General features: G+C 38.1%; 1 protein-coding gene across 2 annotated transcripts in view; it reads left to right on the top strand.

The window, feature by feature from the left end:
- The window catches only part of itk (IL2 inducible T cell kinase), a 29,407-nt gene extending 19,741 nt beyond the window's left edge, over positions 1 to 9,666 (top strand). Inside the window, exons 9-17 of one of the 2 annotated variants that reach the window (XM_062999856.1) lie at positions 135 to 214; positions 328 to 470; positions 696 to 764; positions 1,201 to 1,387; positions 5,379 to 5,595; positions 5,677 to 5,741; positions 5,844 to 5,959; positions 6,961 to 7,118; positions 9,381 to 9,666. In XM_062999856.1, coding sequence (XP_062855926.1) covers positions 135 to 214; positions 328 to 470; positions 696 to 764; positions 1,201 to 1,387; positions 5,379 to 5,595; positions 5,677 to 5,741; positions 5,844 to 5,959; positions 6,961 to 7,118; positions 9,381 to 9,446 — 1,101 coding nt within the window. In that variant the 3' untranslated portion in view covers positions 9,447 to 9,666. Of the gene's footprint in view, positions 1 to 134; positions 215 to 327; positions 471 to 695; positions 765 to 1,191; positions 1,388 to 5,378; positions 5,596 to 5,676; positions 5,742 to 5,843; positions 5,960 to 6,960; positions 7,119 to 9,380 lie in introns of both variants that reach the window. The other variant, XM_062999855.1, reaches the window with a different exon arrangement.
- The last annotated feature ends 9,413 nt before the right edge of the window (positions 9,667 to 19,079 follow it).

Below are 19,079 nucleotides of genomic sequence, written 5' to 3'. Positions count from 1 at the left end.
CTATGAATCTATCTGTCTGTCTGTCATCTATCTGTCTGTCAGATAAACTCTTAGTGTAATATTAATTTACTAGAGTTTCAGCAAGATCCGAAGATCCAAATCAAAAGTTACTATTTTGTATTTTCATGTTTTAGGATAAAGAAGGTGCTTTCATGGTTCGTAATTCACGAGAAGCTGGAGTATACACAGTGTCCGTGTTCACCAAAGCTCCAGGGTAAAGCACATCAATACAAATCAAAACCAGAATTTTACTTCTTGTTTTGTATCACTTATGTATCATCTTCTTTGTGATTGTACATCATCTTAGCAAATATCACTCTTTTGTAGGTCGAACGGAGAAAAATATCCCAGAGTCAAGCATTATAAGATCAGAGAGACGGAGGGTGAAGTGGTGCAGTATTATTTGGCTGAGAATTACCTGAAAAGTACCATTCCAGAACTCATTCATTATCATCAACACAATGCAGCAGGTAAGCTACCAAGACCTTTACATATGTACTGTATGTTATATACATTTTAATTCTTTTAACCCTACATTTTTTTGGTTCAGTAGACGTTGTAAAGTGTGAGTTGATATAGTCACTGAAGGTATAATAAATGACAAAGGCACAAGTGGTTAAGTGTTGTTTTCTTATATTGGATCATATTGTATTGTATGTTTGATCAAATGTGATGTTTGCTTGTCACCATGCCAGGTTTGATAACACGGCTTAGGTACTGTGTCTCTAAAGGGAATTCACCCAAGATTGAGGAGCTAGAGCCAGGTAAGCAATCACACAGCATTTTACTTCATTTAGAGTTACATTAAAAATCTAATTCAAATGCTGCTCAGGTGGCACAGCGGTAAAATACGCTAGCACACCAGAGCTGGGTTTTCGAATACATCGTATCGAATCTTAGCTCTGCCATCCGGCTGGGTTGGGCGGCTGCATGAACAACGATTGGCTGTTGTTCATAGGGTTAGGGGCAAGTTGAATTTAGTAGGACCCTAATCATTACATATAATGAAAATCTTATGTACTAAATGTATGTAAAAGTGTAAGGAAATTATGTTAGCTATTGTACCTGACTTTAGTTGCTCTGTAACATCTATAGTTACACATTTTCTGTAATAACATATAACAATGCAGTGTTAGATCCATGTGAAATAATATGTTATGTTATTGTTTTGCTCTCATTCTCATGGTGTAGAACTTTCAGAGCAGTGGGAGCTCAATGCAGAGGAGCTAAGTCTTGGAGGGGAGCTGGGTAGTGGCCAGTTTGGTCTTGTGTTGGAGGGCACCTGGTGTAATAGTGAAGACAAGGTGGAAAAAAAGGTGGCAGTAAAGACTGTTCGAGAAGGTGCCATGTCTGATGAGGAATTTAAGGATGAAGCAAAAGTTATGATGTAAGTAATGATGATGTAATTACTCTGTAATTAAGCCGACACTTCTACAAATAATCACAATTTTTTTTTTGCTGACCTTATGTTGTGTGTATCTTGTATATTATAATAGATTATATTCCTTTTTACTATTTTTGTATTTTATTTTCATGTTTTACCACCACTTAATCCTGTGACAGGTTCAGTCTTATAGGTCCTTTACCATTTGTAGCGGCACTGTATTATATTATGTTATGTTATGTTATATTTTATTATATTTTATTATTATATTATATTAGATTAGATTATACTATATTAGATTATATTATATAATGTTATGTTTGTTATATTTTATTATTATATTATTATATTAGATTAGATCATACTATATTATATTATATTATATTATATTATACTGTATTATACAGTATTATACTATTATACTGTATTATACTATATTATACTTTACTGTATTATATTATACTGTATTATATTATATTATACTTTACTGTATTATATTATATTATATTATATTATATGGTACTATATTATATTGTATTATATCATATTATATTATACTATATTATATTATACTATATTATACTATAATATATTATATTATATTATATTATACTACATTATATTATACTTTATTATATTATATTATACTATATTATATTATATTTTATTATATGACAATACTAATAATAATGAAATGCACAGTGTAGCTAAGCTAATGTACTGGTTTGCAAACACTGGGTGTAAGGCAGGAATTGCCTATCACCAACTTACTTTGTGTGTTGCCCTCACAGGGTGCAACATACGCCCATCCATTTACCCACTTACTTAGCTACAGTATACTTACATTTAGAGTAGCCAATGAAATTAAACAAAGCCAGAATACTTAGATGAAACCCCAAAAACTGTCATACGGTGATTATAAAATATCTGTGACAGACATATTTTCATGGTTTATGCATCCTAAAAAATACACTTTTTATATCTATGAGAAAATGTTACACCATCTATAATCAACAGTGGTGGTTTATTACTACCACTTTCAGGTCAGAGAAAAATGCCTAAATAAAAAAACAAAGCACAACCACAATGACCACCAACTACAATAGTCATTTACTGCAAAGAGGATCCGAAAGCTTTGTAAAGCAGCATTCTCACAACGTATAATATACGGAACCATTGTGGGATTATTTAATTTATACATTTCATATGATTGAAGCTAATCTAAAAATGTATATTAAGTTTATTAACTTTATATTTAAATATAAGATATCATTAGAGGTCTAAAATTAAATTAAAGGTATTAAATGAATTTTATTTGCATTAATGCCATTAAATGTATTGATGTTGTTCCATGGATTTAAAAATATATTTTTTTAATTATCCATTTCTTTATTCCAAAAAAGTCCTTTTAATAATAATGTTAATTGTATGTTATATTATAAAACAGTGACAAAATTTCATATACATGGCCTAGTTTTTTCTTTCAAATGGAATTATATTTTGCTTAGTCCTTTGTTGTCGGTTATGCACATGATTTTAACCAATTTGAATTTAATTGAATTGACAACCTGTATATCATCAAAAATCCTCTCAGAACTACTAGGGCTTTAGTCCCAGTACATGGAGTTTATGGATATGTAATAGATAATAGCATGGAAATCATCTTTTACCTTTTTCGCAAACTTCTTTGCATTCAAACATTAAAAATTAAATGTTTACGTCTGCCTAGCAAAAATCTAATATAAAGTTTAAAATAATATAGATAATATATAAATACTAATATAAAGTTGTTTTTTAAATCTGTTTACAGCTTCTGAGCTGTAACCAAACCTGGATGGATATGTAATGACAGCACAATATAGGGCAGCAATTCTGCACCAGTTTCAGTAGTTGAACAGTAATAGATCATGGCAAATGCTCATCTAACATATTTGATTTGATTACTTTTGACTAATCTGTACAAAATATAAATTGCAATACAGTATATATTGGTGCACTGCACATTTTATGTTCTGGTGTATGTAATAGGCTCAGTTACAAGACAACCCAAATGCTCACAGCCTTCATCAGATCATATAAAATACCATGATGATGAGTATTTAATATAAAATGTAAATAAAAGTTTAAATGTTTGCAACATGTATACTTTGTAACACACAAGCTTATAGAAAAAAAGCCTTTGGATATTGCTTAAATGTATCTGAGTGCTGAGATTTCATAGAACACTGAAGAGAAGTCTTAACCATTATAACTGGACTGAATTACAAGATTGGCCACAATTTTAGTACTTTATACTAGCAATAACAATTTTTACAGCATTATTATTTAAACATTTAAACATGTCATTTAACATTTAATCACCCTTTATATTTGGTTTAAGATATAATTTAATACAAAGCTTTTTTTGTATGACCATTACCAATCCCCTAATCTAGTCGTGTCCAGTTACCCTAATTGCATCCTTCTATACTGATTCGACCCTTTACCGCTGACTGAGGACGCCTCTCAACTGACATATGCCCCCTCTGGCACATACAGTCAGTACAGACTGCATTTTTCATCTGCACGAGTCGAGTTCATACACTTGACGGGCACTGTGTATGGAGGGCCACACCCCCATCAGCATTATTCCTCAGCCCTGTGCAGGCGCCATCAGTCAGCCAGCAGGGGCCGCAGTTGAACCAGTTATGAGGACCTATGATCCAACTTTCTTACCCTCTAACCCTGAACAACAGCCAATTGTTGTTCATGCTGCCGCCCAGCCCAGTCGGAAAGGCAGAGCTGAGATTCGATACGATGTATTCGAAACCCCAACTCTGGTGCACTGGCATACTTTATCGCTGCACCACCTGAGCGGCCGCAACTTTATTATTTAAACATTTTGTAATTTAACTTTTAATACAGTTTATTATGCTGCATTTGTTTTGAATATTTTAAAGCTTTTGCAGCAGGTCATACTTTAAAATTTTTTAATATGACTGAATTACCATTTAACTTTATCTGCATATATAAGGGGATTATAATTTTTCTAAAAATGTTTGGACCTTTTAAAAAACTTTTAAAAAATCCATTTATAAGGAACTTATTAACAGAATAATGTATGAGGGATCTTCAAAAAGTTTCTGCACTTTTATATTGGTTGGTATGACAGGCCGCTCAGGTGGCAAAGCGGTAAAAACACATGCTGGAACCAGAGCTGGGCTCTCGAATACATCGTATCGAACCTGAGCTCTGCCTGCCGTCTAAGGCTGGGCGGCCACATGAACAACGATTGGCCTGGTTGTTCAGATATGGGCGGGACTAAACCAGATGGGGTCTCTCTTTCTCTCTCTCTCTCTCATGACTGGTGCAATTATGACCGCTGCTGGCTGATTGATGGCGCCTGCACAGAGATGAGAAAAGAGTGCTCTCAGGGTGTGTCTTTCCGTACACAAGGCTGAGCTGCACTGAACTCGTCAAAGTGTAGGTGATAAGATGCATACGGCATGCTGCCCACGTGTCGGAGGGGGTGTGGGTTAGCTTCGTTCTCCTCAATCAGAGCAGGGATGGGCATTGGTGGAGAGGAAGCATGACGCAATCGGGCAATTGGACGCACTAAAAAGGGAGAAAAAAGGGAGAAAATGCATAAATAAAATGTAATTAAAAAAAAGTTGATATGACGCTGGGAAAAATGCATCGGAAGGTGATTATGTAGAAAAGTGATGTCATTTGTGCGGAAAGTGTGGAAACTTTTTGAAGAACCTCGTAACATTATCCATACACTTATTAAATCATTTTAAAATAAATAATATGATTAGAAACAAGAATTCACCTCATGTATTTGTAATTATTCATAGAACTGCTTTACAAATGCTGAACGTCTCTCTGAAATACAGCAGAAGTATCAATTTTAATCAGAATTTTTCCCCATATAGGGTGTACACGAAACTCAAACAGAAAAATAAAAAAACACCTTAATATTTTCAATAAATAACATTTACTTCCTTTGTCGCAGGAAACTCTCTCACCCTAAGCTGGTACGGCTGTACGGCGTGTGCACCCAGCAGTCGCCTATGTATCTAGTATTCGAATTCCTGGAGAATGGCTGCCTGACAGACTACCTGCGCTCTAAAAGAGGTCGCGTCTCACAGGAGGCTCTGCTGGGTATGTGCATCGATGTCAGCGAGGCAATGGCGTACCTGGAGAGCTCGAATTTTATTCACAGGGACCTGGTAATCATTTATGTCCTTGAATGATTTTTGTCTTAACTGTGTAATCATGAGTTTTTTGACTAAATTGGTGTTGCACTGCAGGCTGCAAGAAACTGCCTTGTTTCTAAAGATCTTGTGGTGAAGGTGTCAGATTTTGGAATGACTCGGTAAGAAAGCAAGTTTCATGATCAGTAATGAGAGTTCTGTGTGATGAAAGTGCATTGCTTTTACTGTACACACTGAGTGTGAGCTTGCATACCTAATTGCAGGTTCGTCCTGGATGACCAGTACACCAGCTACACCACCAAGTTCCCTGTGAAGTGGTCATCTCCAGAGGTGATCAGATACAGCAGGTTTAGCAGCAAGTCAGATGTGTGGTCATTCGGTAAGACTACAATAATGACACTTTTAACTATTTAATATTCTACAGTACATTAAGGGCATAAAGGTGGTGTCACTGATAGAGTAGGTGTGGTTCTGAGGACCTGGGTACAATCTCTACCCCTTTTAAATGTATGAGGAGTTTCTAATGCTTTCCAAATGTCCATGTTGGTGCAGAAGAAGGACTGGCTATGTTAAATGTATCGGTAATAGGACCACTACAATAAAAATATAACTGTACTCATTTACAGGCTATAACAATAATTGTTAGTGAGAGAATGGTTTGAATTACAGGGAATTGTGGGTGGGGGGGGGGGGGGGGGGGGGGGGGTCTGACCCTCCTAATAAATCCCTTCTAATAAATACTAATAAGAGATGTGAGTGTGTGTGTAAATATAAATATATATAAATATATATAAATATATATATAAATGTCAGCCATAACATTATGACCACATCCTTGTTTCTACACTCACTGTCCATTTTATCAGCTCCACTTACCAAATAGAAGCACTTTGTAGTTCTACAACTACTGACTGTAGTCCATCTATTTCTCTACAAACCTTTTACCCTGTTCTTCAATGGTCAGGACACACACTAACACACCACCACCATGTCAGTGTCACTGCAGTGCTGAGAATGATCCACCACCCAAATTATACTTGCTCTGTGGTGGTCCTGACCATTGAAGAACAGGGTGAAAGGGGGCAAAAAAAGTATGTAGAGAAACAAATGGACTACAGTCAGTAATTGTAGAACTACAAAGTGCTTCTATATGGTAAGTGGAGCTGATAAAATGGACAGTGTAGAAACAAGCAATGTTATGGCTGATCAGTGTATATACCATATATCACTGGGCACAGGGCAGAATACATTGCAAAATAGGCAGTAATTGTATACCCACAAAGTTTATCTGTATGGTATGTGTAGCTTATAAAAAATAGAATAAATGTATGTATTAGAGAGGTGTATCTAATAAATTGAATTGTATGTTTACTTGCTCAGGTGTGTTGATGTGGGAGGTGTACAGCGAGGGCCGGCTGCCCTACGAGTGCCGTACTAACGGAGAGGTGGTAGAATCCCTAAATGCTGGATTGAGGTTACTGCAACCCCGTCTCTGCCCAGAAACTGTTTACCAGCTAATGCAGTGGTGTTGGAAAGAGGTGAGTGAGAAAAATTGGTAATGTACATTATTTACAGTGTACCAGAGAGTATCTAGTATAGATGCAGTATACAAGCAATGTACAAGTTGCAGACAATGCACAAGAAAAATTAAACACTAAACACAAAATATACAAACTTAAAAACAAATACACAAAGTCAAAAATGTTTGTTAGTTAAACCTATTTTTCCCATTAGAAATAATGTAAATATAATTAATCCGTGCCAGACCTCCTAAACCACCCCCTTACTTAACCTTTCTAATGTCTTAAATGCTCTTTTTTGTTATAAATACCAGTATATTTTCCCTTAAATCTTAAATTATAGAATAGACATTCCTGTAATAAACAATAATAAACAACAATACACAGTAGTACTGTACATAAAACACACACCACATTTCAGTACAGTACGTGTGCTGTACCATACATCATAATAAATTTCCTTCTTTTTATTATAAAATGTATCTACCAGAAACAACAATAACGCTCATATTTCTCTATTATTTCCTTATTTATTTCAATAGTGTTGTATTTTGTAGGTGTAATCCGCTTGTTAAGTGGTGACGTGTCAACCTTATGATACGTCACATCCGGGTCCAAGTTGGCTGAGTCCCTCGTATTTTTAATAAGCCACAGTGCTGTGTCCCGTACTGCTTCAACAGGTCCGAGTCGAAAAAAAACTACCCAACTGTCTTTTTACTGCTTTCCTTGCTATTAGATATCATGAAGTAATATTTTTGTTCATAATTCAATGTAAAAAGGTAAACTGTCAAATTGTATATTCGTTACACGTGTTTCAAGCTTTTTTTTGTAAATTTCATTTAATAATGTGAGATTCTGGGTTTTAATTATATAAACTATAAGCTATACTGATTAAAAGTAAAACCAAAGAGTTAGAAATGTCAGTTTTCATGTAATGAATTAAAAATATGACCGCTTACCTCTTGATGAGGTGACATGAAATGAAATAATGACATGAAGTGCACTTAGTGTTCTGCACATCTTGTCTTATTTGTATCTTAATGTATGTTTCTAATATATATACGTATATACATATATATTGTAGCGTCGCCACTAGGGGGCCGCCACGGGCTTTACCCAGAAGCCCTTGCGGCCATGCTGTCCAGGCTTACCGTAGCCGTGTAGCCCAGTGTTGGGGCTGGGGTGGCTGCGGTGAGGGCTGGATAGGCAGCTTCTATGTTTATTTGTTGTATGAATTTCTGTGTGTATGAATGAGTATCTGTCCAAAACCATTGAGTGAACTGCCGAGGGCAGCTCACTCGCAGCCCAGACACTCTCCTTCCTACTCGCCGGCGCCACATTGGTGTCAGAAGTGGGATAGTGGCGTTTGGGTGGCTCTGGTGGTTCGGTATATATATATATATATATATATATATATATATATATATACTGTATATATACTGTATATATATACTGTATATAAAGGTTCACAGGTTTTTTTTTTTTTTTTAATTTAATTTTATTTTATTTTAAACAACATAACATACAGAACAATAAAAAGAATACAAATTCTCGTGGAGGATGTCATACCTATAATAGTATGATTTAAATTCAGTCATTTAGCAGAGGAAAGAGGGCTTGTTACCCCTCCACTTACTGCAGTGAATGTGGTATTTGCTAAAAGTACGACCACATTTGGTTTACAGGTTTAGCCATAGTTGTTTGCGTTTGCGATTAAAGGTTCGTTTGGCCCCGGAAATGACGCGTGACGTCACACTTAACAAGCGAATTGCATGAAAGAAAGACTTCCTTCTTCCCTCTCACTCACTGTCCCCTCTGTCTGATACACAGTGACAGCTGCTGGCAGGAGTAATTATACAACAACAAATGTAATAGATTTTTTTTTTCATTTTTTCACCAGTACGCTTTCTCTGCACATTCTTTGGGGCCATTTTAATATTGATTTTTACAAAATATAAAGAAAACATCGAAAAAACACCGTCCACTGTCCGAATGTTCTCTCACTGTATATAGTATATATAGAGAGAGAGACGGTTGGAGTCAACTTGTTCGTGACGTCACGTGTTTCGCGAATTGCGGTTCGTAATCCGAAATTTGTTCGTACGTTAAGTTGAACAAGATCGCTCGTAACCCGAAATGTTCGTATGGTAAACGGTTCGTAACTCAAGGGTCGACTGTATAGTGTAGACCACTTGTTAGCTGCACCAGCTGCATTCATGTGTATTGTTTTTTGTAAAATACAACACATGCATTCTTTAAATAGTGTTTTTTTAATTTTAGAAACCTGAAGACCGACCCTCGTTTGCCCTGCTCCTGCATGAACTGGCATTCCTAGCAGATCTCTGATTCATGGCTATTTCCAGCAGCAAGCATTGATATAAAGTACAGTCCGTAACACTTTATTTATTTGTATAGTCTATTTATTTTTCTGTGCAATTCTTTTTTCTGTACAGTCTTTATGCACAGCAGGCATGGGTAGCAGTTTAATCTCAGGGCTTGACAGCAATAGTTTTAGGGATTTGGTTCATAACATATTTGATATTTTAATGTATTAGCCTGTTCAACTGTAGCATTGCAGCACCTTCAACAATTGGATGAAATGAGTGTTTATTTGTTTCATAGTTTGTTGTCTGTTAACTTTTACTTTTATTATAATTAAATGCTTTTTGTAAAATATTCAAATTAATCTGAACTTTTATAGTTGGCTGTAGTAAAACTGTATATAGGCTGTATATACCTGTAGGTGGAGTGATCAGAATACAAATGCATAATTTAGAAAAGGCAATATTCTAATTAAAGAGTATACACAGATCAGGAATAACATTATGGCCACCCTCCTAATATTGTGTTTGTCCCCTTTTGCTGCCAAAACCGCCCTAACCCGTCGAGGTATGGACTCCACTAGACACCTGAAGGTGTGCTGTGGTATCTGGCACCAAGATGTTAGCAGCAGATCCTTTAACTCCTGTAAGTTGTGATGTGGGGGCCTCCATGGATCGAACTTGTTTGTCCAGCACATCCCACAGATGCTCGATTGGATTGAGATCTGGGGAATTTGGAGGCCAAGTCAACACCTCAAACTCGTTGTTGTGCTCCTCAAATCGTTCCTGAACCATTTTTGCTTTGTGGCAGGGCGCATTATCCTGCTGAAGGAGGCCACAGCCATCAGGGAATACCGTTTCCATGAAAGGATGTACATGGTCAGCAACAATACTTAGGTAGGTGGTATGTGTCAAAGTAACATCCACATGGATGGCAGAACCCAAGGATTCCCAGCAGAACATTGCCCAAAGTCTCACACTGCCTTTGCCGGCTTGTCTTCTTCCCATAATGCATCCTGGTGCCATGTGTTCCCAGGTAAGCGACACACACGCACCTGGCCATCCACGTGATGTAAAAGAAAGCGTGATACATCAGACCAGGCCACCTGCTTCCATTGCTCCGTGGTCTAGTTCCGATGCTCACGTGCCCATTGTTGGCGCTTTCGGTGGTGGACAGGTGTCAGCATGGGCAACCTGACTGGTCTGCAGCTATGCAGATTCATACACAACCACCTGTGATCCATGGTGTGTTCTGACACCTTTCTATCAGAACCAGCATTAACTTCTTCAGCAATTTTATGGAACACGTAGTGGTTTCTTCTTACATGCCCTTTCTGATCATAGTCTAATAATAGATAATAGAGTCTAATAATAGATATGAAAAGTTTAATATCCTGCTTCAGCTGTCCATTACTAATAATGACATCTACATAAATACAAGTCCAAATTTAGAACATTGTTAAATTACTGTCGCCTCACAGCAAGAAGGTCCTGGGTTCGATCCCCAGGTGGGCGGTCCGGGTCCTTTCTGTGCAGAGTTTGCATGTTCTCCCTGTGTCTGCGTGGGTTTCCTCCGGGTGCTCCGGTTTCCTTCCACAGTCCAAAAACATGCAGCCAGGCTAATTGGAGACACTGAATTGTATGATGTCTCATTTAAGTCACTTTATATAAAGATGTCTGCAAAATGGGCAACACGGTGGCTAAGTGGTAGCACTGTCGCCTCACAGCAAGAAGGTCCTGGGTTCGATCCCCAGGCGGGGCGGTCCAGGTCCTTTCTGTGTGGAGTTTGTATGTCTGCTTGGATTTCCTCCCACAGTCCAAAAACATGCAGCCAGGCTAATTGGAGACACTGAATTGTCCTATAGGTACCTGGCCACTAGGATGCATAAACCAGTGCATTGTAGTGCCGGTCCCAGGCCCAGATAAATAGGGAGGGTTGTGTCAGGAAGGGCATCCGGCGTACAAACTGTGCCAAATCAATCATGCGGATCACGATCCGTCGGCGACCCCTAACGGGATCAGCCAAGGAAATTGATATAAAGATGTCTGCAAAATGATGTAAATGTAAAAGTATTGTGATGTAATGGCCATTTAGCACAGAAGCACAATTTCCCTCCCGATCTAGTCGTATCCAATTACCCGATTGCATTACGCTTCCTCTGTACTGATGTTGACCTCCTGGTCATGGAGAGCCGAGACTGACACACGCCCCCTTCGACACGTGTGCGGTAGCCGACTGCTTCTTTCACCTGCACGAAGACGAGTTCATATGCAGATCAGCTTTGTGTACAGAAAGCCACACCCTGATCAATGCATTATCCACCATCAATCAGTCAGCAAGGCAAGGCAAGTTCATTTGTATAGCACCTTTCATACACATTGGCAATTCAAAGTGCTTTACATAAGGGAAAAAAATTTATTAAAAGCATTAAAACATTCCTGAGATCTAGAACCTCAGAAAGACTTCTTGCAAACATTTAGTTACAATTAAGAGAACATGAAATTCAAACAAGAGAGATAAAAAATTAAGAACATGTAAAACTAAAAGAAAATATAGTAAAACATACCCTACAATTTAGTGAATACGAAATAAAAAAAAGAGAGATAAGCAATTAAGAACATGAGAGGTCAATGAGTCAATTGAGGTGAGTCAATTGCAGAGGTCATAATTGCACCCCCCTAGTACAACAGCCAGACAACAGCCAGTCAGGGTTCATGTAGGCACCCAGCCTGCCGGAGGCATAACTAAGTTTCGAACCGACAGGTTGGAAATGTCAGCTCTGATGTGCTAGCGTGTTTTACCGCTGCGCCACCTGAGCGCCCCAAGACACAAGATTTTTGAATGTGTCTGTGGGAATGTTGGATAAGAAAATCTGGCTTGCAATTCATTTAGTTTTAATTCTTTAAGCTGTTCAATGGGGTTGAAGTCTGGGTTCTGTACAGGCCACTAGAATTGATCCACACCAAAATTGACAAACTGTGTTTTGTAGCTACAATGTGTTTGTCGTATACACCTGTTAGCAGTATGTGTGGCTGAAACCATTAAACCATTATGATTTGCACTGTATAGCAGTATCATGTATTGTGTTTACCCCACAGATTTCTTTATTTTATCTAACTTTTACTGTAAATATGTGCCTTTAAATGCTGATGCAGGTTGTTTGATGTTCCTCTCCTGAGTTAAATGTGAAATTTTAATGTGTGATTGATGTTGAGACTGAATTATTGTGTAGATGGAAAGCTTAGTAAAGCTCACATGATAATTGTATAATAGTTGTTTAATAAAAGTGTGCATTATTTTTAATTAGTTGTATTTGTTGTATTTTTATTTTATTTAAATTGCCCTCACACCTTAGGTAAAAGTGATAATGAATGATAAATAAATTACACAAATACTGGAACCTCAGGTAAGCAGCAGTGTAAAAAATGTATATGTTAAACTATTGGGTAGCACTGTCACCTTACAGCAAGAAGCATGTTCTCCATGTGTCTGTGTGGGTTTCTTCCAGTTGCTCTGGTTTCCTCCTACAGTCCAAGGACATGCAGTGAAGATAAATGGATCTACTACAAATTGCCCTCGGTGTGGGTCTGTGTGATAGTATGTGTATGAGTGTGTGTGTGTGTGTGTGTGCCCTCTGGTGGACTGAAGACCTGCGTGGGGCATTTCCTGTCTTTGCTTGGTGAGTCAAATCCAGTGACCCTGAGTAGAATAGAGTGGTGATGAAACAGACAGTGAATGAATAAATGAATGAACTAAGAATAAAATTATTTTAATCATCCTCAAAATCTCAACATTTTTAAGAATTTAAAATGTTGCTATAATATGCTTTACATTGCCTTGGTTGTTTATATATGAATTATGTGTAGATCTGGAATTTAGGTGGTTTATTACGCTAAGCCACCACCACTGAGACCCATGTTCGAACCTCAGCAGTGCTATCATCCGGTGGGGTGTCTACAGAGACATGATTGGCTAATGGATATCCTGCCTCATGCCCAGGGAACCAGACCTGAATGTAGTAGTTAATAAAAATGAACAATGGATATCTATATCTATGCTGTTATAACAATATAACGTATTTTGGACTTTTTCTACTGTTTCTAGATTTAGAATGACATAAATTAATGTACAGGTAGTTGACATTTTTAAAATAAAATAGAGAAATATTATCAGTGCAGATGCTTACAGAGAAGTGTAAGTGCATTGACGATTGTTTGGACCATTTTAATACATTAATGACGACAAATTATATGCATGATATACCATGACATTTACTGTTAGCAGATCTCAACACGGTTTATTTATTTATTACGATTTTAACATCGTGTTTTATACCTAAGTTGCATTTATGACAGGACGGGTAGTTACAGGTTACACATGATTCATCAATTCAAGTTCATCATCACAGGCAATTTTATCCAACGCGACCTCCAGTCTGAGGAACTGAGGGTTAAGGGCCCAACAGTGGCAACCTGGCAGTGGTGGGGTTTGAACCAGTGTCCTTCTGCTTACTATTCCTGTACCTTAACCGCTAGGCTACAACTGCCCTTCAATATAATGGCCCTGGCAGTGGTGGGGTTTGAACCAGCAACCTTCTGCTTACTAGTCCAGTACCTTAACCGCTAGGCTACAACTGCCCTTCAGTTTGCCCTTCAGGGTTAAGGGCCTTGCTCCCTCTGCTTACTATTCCAGTACCTTAACCGCTAGACTACAACTGCCCTTCAATATAATGGCCCTGGCAGTGGTGGGGTTTGAACCAGCGACCTTCTGCTTACTAGCCCAGTACCTTCACCGCTAGGCTACAACTGCCCTTCAGTTTGTATCTCTTATTCATGTATTTGGACTGTGATGTTGAACGGAAGCCACAAAGATACTGCATCATCAAAACTATGCCAAGGTGCACTGAAGCTGATCTGGAGGCTTGTGGTGGCACAACACATTACTAAAATTAGTTTGTTGGGGGTTTTATTATCACGTGCCTGTATGTTAAAGGATATCACACATAGGGGCAGTGGTAGTGATCAGAAAAGTGGCTGCATCAAGCCCAATCACTGCTAAGTTTTCACTAGTGGGCCCTTGAGCAAGGCCCTTAACCCTTAATTTCTTACAGTGTAGTGGGTTACAGTTGTAAGACACCTTGGATAAATGCATCTGCTAATTGCCAGAAATGTAAAATGTAAATGTATTTAGTCATCAATACTTTTTACTCAAGCATACAAGCCTATAGTAAGTAAAACAGGGTGCTGCACAGTGGCCACCGTGTTCTTGTTGCTGATTGGTGGAGAAAATCCTCAGCACAAGCCATTCCTCTTTCAGTAACTGTGACAACGGCAGGAGGTAAATGTTCAACACCAGCATGCAAATGTTCACACTACACACTTCCCAATACAAATACCTCCTTGTTTCTACACTCACTGTCTATTTTTCAGCTCCACTTACCATATAGGAGCACTTTGTAGTTCTACAATTGCTAACTGTAGTCCATCTGTCCATCTGTCCATCTGCATGCTTTGTTAGCCTTCTTTCATGCTGTTCTTCAATGGTCAGGACTCTCCCAGGACCACCACAGAGCAGGTATTATTTAGGTGGTGGTTCATTCTCAGCACTGCACTGACAATGCCATGGTGGTGGTGTGTTAGTGTGTGTTGTGCTGGTATGAGTGAATCAGACACAGCATCGCTGCTGGAGGTTTTAATCACCTCACTGTCACTGCTGGACTGAGAATAGTCCACCAACCACAAACATCCAGCCAACAGCATCCCGTGGGCAGCGTCCTGTGACCACTGATGAAGGTCTAGAAGATGACCAACTCAAACAGCAGCAATAGATGAGCGATCATCTCTGACTTTACATCTACAAGGTGGAACAACTATGTAGGAGTGTCTAATAGAGTGGACAGTGAGTGGACATGGTATTTAAAAACTCCAGCAGCGCTGCTGTGTCTGAACCACTCATACCAGCACAACACACTAACACATCACCACCATGTCATTGTCACTGCAGTGAGAATGATCCACCACCTAAATAATACCTGCTCTGTGGTGGTCCTGAGCATTGAAGAACAGGGTGAAAGTATGTAGAGAAACAGATGGTCTACAGTCAGTAATTGTAGAACTGTAAAGTGCTTCTATATGGTAAGTGGAGCTGATAAAATGGACAGTAAGTGTACAAACAAGGAGGTGGTTTTAATGTTATGGCTGATTAGTGTATATCACAGTGTTGCAGGCCTGTTAAAAAATGAAGTGAGTCGGGAACACAACAGGGCTATGCAAATATTCTAGGGATGGGCCTTAACAGACATCAGGAAAGAAACAGGCCTAGCTGATTGCCTCAAGGCACAGTGGTGCAATAGATGTGTGAATTTCATTCATTCAGGGTCTGTTTTACAACCGCTTCATCCTATTAAGGGTCCATGGTGGGTCCCATTCACTGGGCGAAGGACAGGAAACACCCTGGACAGGTCACCAGTCTATTACACGGCAAACACACACACAGACACACACATACCTAGAGGGACTGTAGCATCTCCAGTTCATCTGACTGCATGTCTTTGATTTGATTTGATTTTGATTTGATTTTATTGAACCATTTCATATTTTATAAATAGATACAATACCTCCTATAAAAAACTGAAACAGTCAGGGATAACACAAAAAGTCCATAGACTGTGGAAGGAACTCCAAACAGAAAGGACCCGAACTGCTCCACTTGGGAATTGAACCCAGGACCTTCTTGCTGTGAGGCAGTCATAGTTAGCCACTATAGTATGATGTCTGTTTTAATATATTCTCCTAATTAAACACAGAAAAAAAACTGACATATGACACAAACATATGGAAATAACAATCTATTAATGTATTTAGAAATTATTTAAAATATATATTTTGGGTGGCATGGTGGTGCCATGGGTACCGCTGTCACCTCACAGCAAAAAAGGCCTGGGTTTGATCCTGTCTGTGTGGAGTTTGCAGGTTCTCCCTGTGTCTATGTGGATTTTTTCGGAGTGCTTCGGTTTCCTGCCTGCACTCAGGTCAGTTGGAGCTACCTTTCTTACCTTTCTTACCCATTGAATCAGACCCACCGCCACCCGCTGCTATCCTGACCATGACAAAGCAGTGGTATTAATTAATAAATATATTTTATGTCTTGTATGTCTTATATACAGTCTGGGAGCTAAAAACAAAAGACAATATATATTAGCAAACAAACCAGCAAACAAATAGGATGAACCGAGGGCCCCATTAGAATTTGTAACTTGTGCTTAGTACCAAATTGTTAGTCCACCATTGTTGGCAAACCACAGATAGAGCTGGCTTTGACGTAACTTGCTTTGGCCAGCTCAGGGATAAGAAGCCTAAATAGTATGTAAGTTGCCCTTACTTGGCTCTTACAAACTATAAATGTGAATTTCTATGCCTGCACTTTCCATTTATCCCATAATAAGTGTTGTGAGGTACCACTGCAAGCTAACCCATGTAGGCCCCCTTATGATTTTGTGTATATTAAAAACTCATTTTATTATACAATTAATGGTCTGTAATTACACAGTTAATATTTCTGCTAAAATATTCATAATACTGGTATTGAAAAGGACATATAAAGACCCACCAAACGGACACCAGCACAACACAACATGCCATGTCACTACAATGTCATGACTATATGATATGCTATGAACAGTCTACCACCAAAATAATATTTAGTTTGTGGTTGTCCCAGAAAAAACATGATTCATTTTTGCCCCCTGGACAATTTCCATACTGCAGGATATATTAGTTCGTAGGGACTTCCTGGACCCACTGTCTACTTTTTTCCTTGTTTGACCATCTATTACTTTAAGACAATCCTGGCTGGTCCAATGTTGGTCTTTACCATTGATGGTTGGGTAGTAGGGTGTTGACAAACTGTGTAAAGGAACTTTGTAAATCTGTTTCTATAATTCTATTTCAAGACATTTAACAAGCGTACATTGGATAATTGGTTATTGAAGAAAGTGGACAGTGGTAGCCTAGTGGGTAGAGCTTTGGGCTATCAACCGGAAGATTGGCGGTTCAAATCCAGGCTCTGCTATGCAGCCACTGTTGGGTCCTTGAGCAAGACCCTTAACCCTGTCTGCTCCAGGGGCGCCGTACGATGGCTGAGCTGGGATATGCGAAAAAAGAATTTCATTGTACTGTACACCTGTATATGTATATATGACAAATAAAGTATATCTTCTAAAACAACTTGCTGGACATATTGACTTCCAGGTAGGAAAAAAAATCATAAAAACCAGTTGCTTTATACTTTGTACCCTTTGAGCAAGAAACATGGTTTCACATCCTATTATACAGTTAGACCTAAAAAGGTGAGCTTCAAGGCTCCTGATGGTTACCAACATGGTAAAATATGGGGCTTCTGTATTAGTACTTTAATTAGAGAACTAACCTTACACTTATTTAAGTAGTTGTAGAGTTATTAATATGCATATTATAGTGTGCATATTAATTATCCTGGTCAAAATGGTGCCACTTGGTGCCAGCCATCACAGAGCATCAATCACTTGCATTTTTACTAAAAAACCAACATCTAGATGCACTTTAGAACAGTCACTCCAACTACTACCATGTTTCTGGAACTGAGGATTGAATCCTGATCCCCAGAACCCATATCGTTCTCATGTTGAACTCACACAAGCTGTGCCACCAAGCAAATCTTTATGGCAATGCTACCTAAAAAAGGTGCTAGTTCATAATTCTTGGTATCATTATTAACAAATTTGGCTTCAAAGAATATTCCTCATAAAGAATTGTAGTGGGATTTAGTGGCACAATTAAACATTGTTAAGTTAAATCAGTAAGTAAATGTATTGGTGTTCTGCCGAGCTAGCAAAGTAGGTGTCACACAGCAGGGTGGCCCCTACTGACCTAGGTTCATCTCTGATATCTGATCAAATCTGTCTGTTTTTAAAGTTTTTGAAAGTTATCTTCAGGAACAGGAGTCCTGTGATGGATTAGTGCCAGGTCCCGGACCCAGTGTTGCCACTCCTTGAGATTTTTCCCAAGATCTTGAAATTTGGGGGTTTTGCCAAGTAATCTTAGGATTTAATTTGCAAGTAATTAAAATTAAGTAATTAAAATTAAGCAAATCAAGCAATTTTATGGTCTACAGTTAAATAGTACAATTGCGATCACAATGATCACCAAGAAGATGAATCTCGCACACCGCCATGTAAAAAGCAAAAGTATGGTATAGACAACCATTCAACGACAATATTGCAATTTGTAAATATTAATACAGTGGACCCTTAACTTACGAATTTATTTGGTTCCAAAGGGCTGTTCTTAAGTCAAAATGTTCATTAGTTAAACCTATTTTTCTCATAAGAAATCATCTAAATAGAATTAATCCGTGCCAGACCTCCCAAACCACCCCCTTACTTAACCTTTCTAATGTCTTAAATGGTCTTTTTTGTTATAAATACAACTATATTTTCCCTTAAATCTTAAATTATAGAATAGACATTCCTGTATTAAACAATAATAAACAACAACACACAGTAGTACTGTACATAAAACACACACCACATTTCAGTACAGTACGTGTGCTGTACCATACATCATAATACATTTCCTTCTTTTATATATAATGTATCTACCAGAAACAACAATAACTCTC

Source organism: Trichomycterus rosablanca, chromosome 8 (genome assembly GCF_030014385.1).
Source record: "Trichomycterus rosablanca isolate fTriRos1 chromosome 8, fTriRos1.hap1, whole genome shotgun sequence".
In the NCBI taxonomy this organism is placed as follows: Eukaryota; Metazoa; Chordata; class Actinopteri; order Siluriformes; family Trichomycteridae; genus Trichomycterus; species Trichomycterus rosablanca.
The sequence above is the reverse complement of the archived record's forward strand: the minus strand, read 5'-3'. Positions and strand labels throughout refer to the sequence as shown.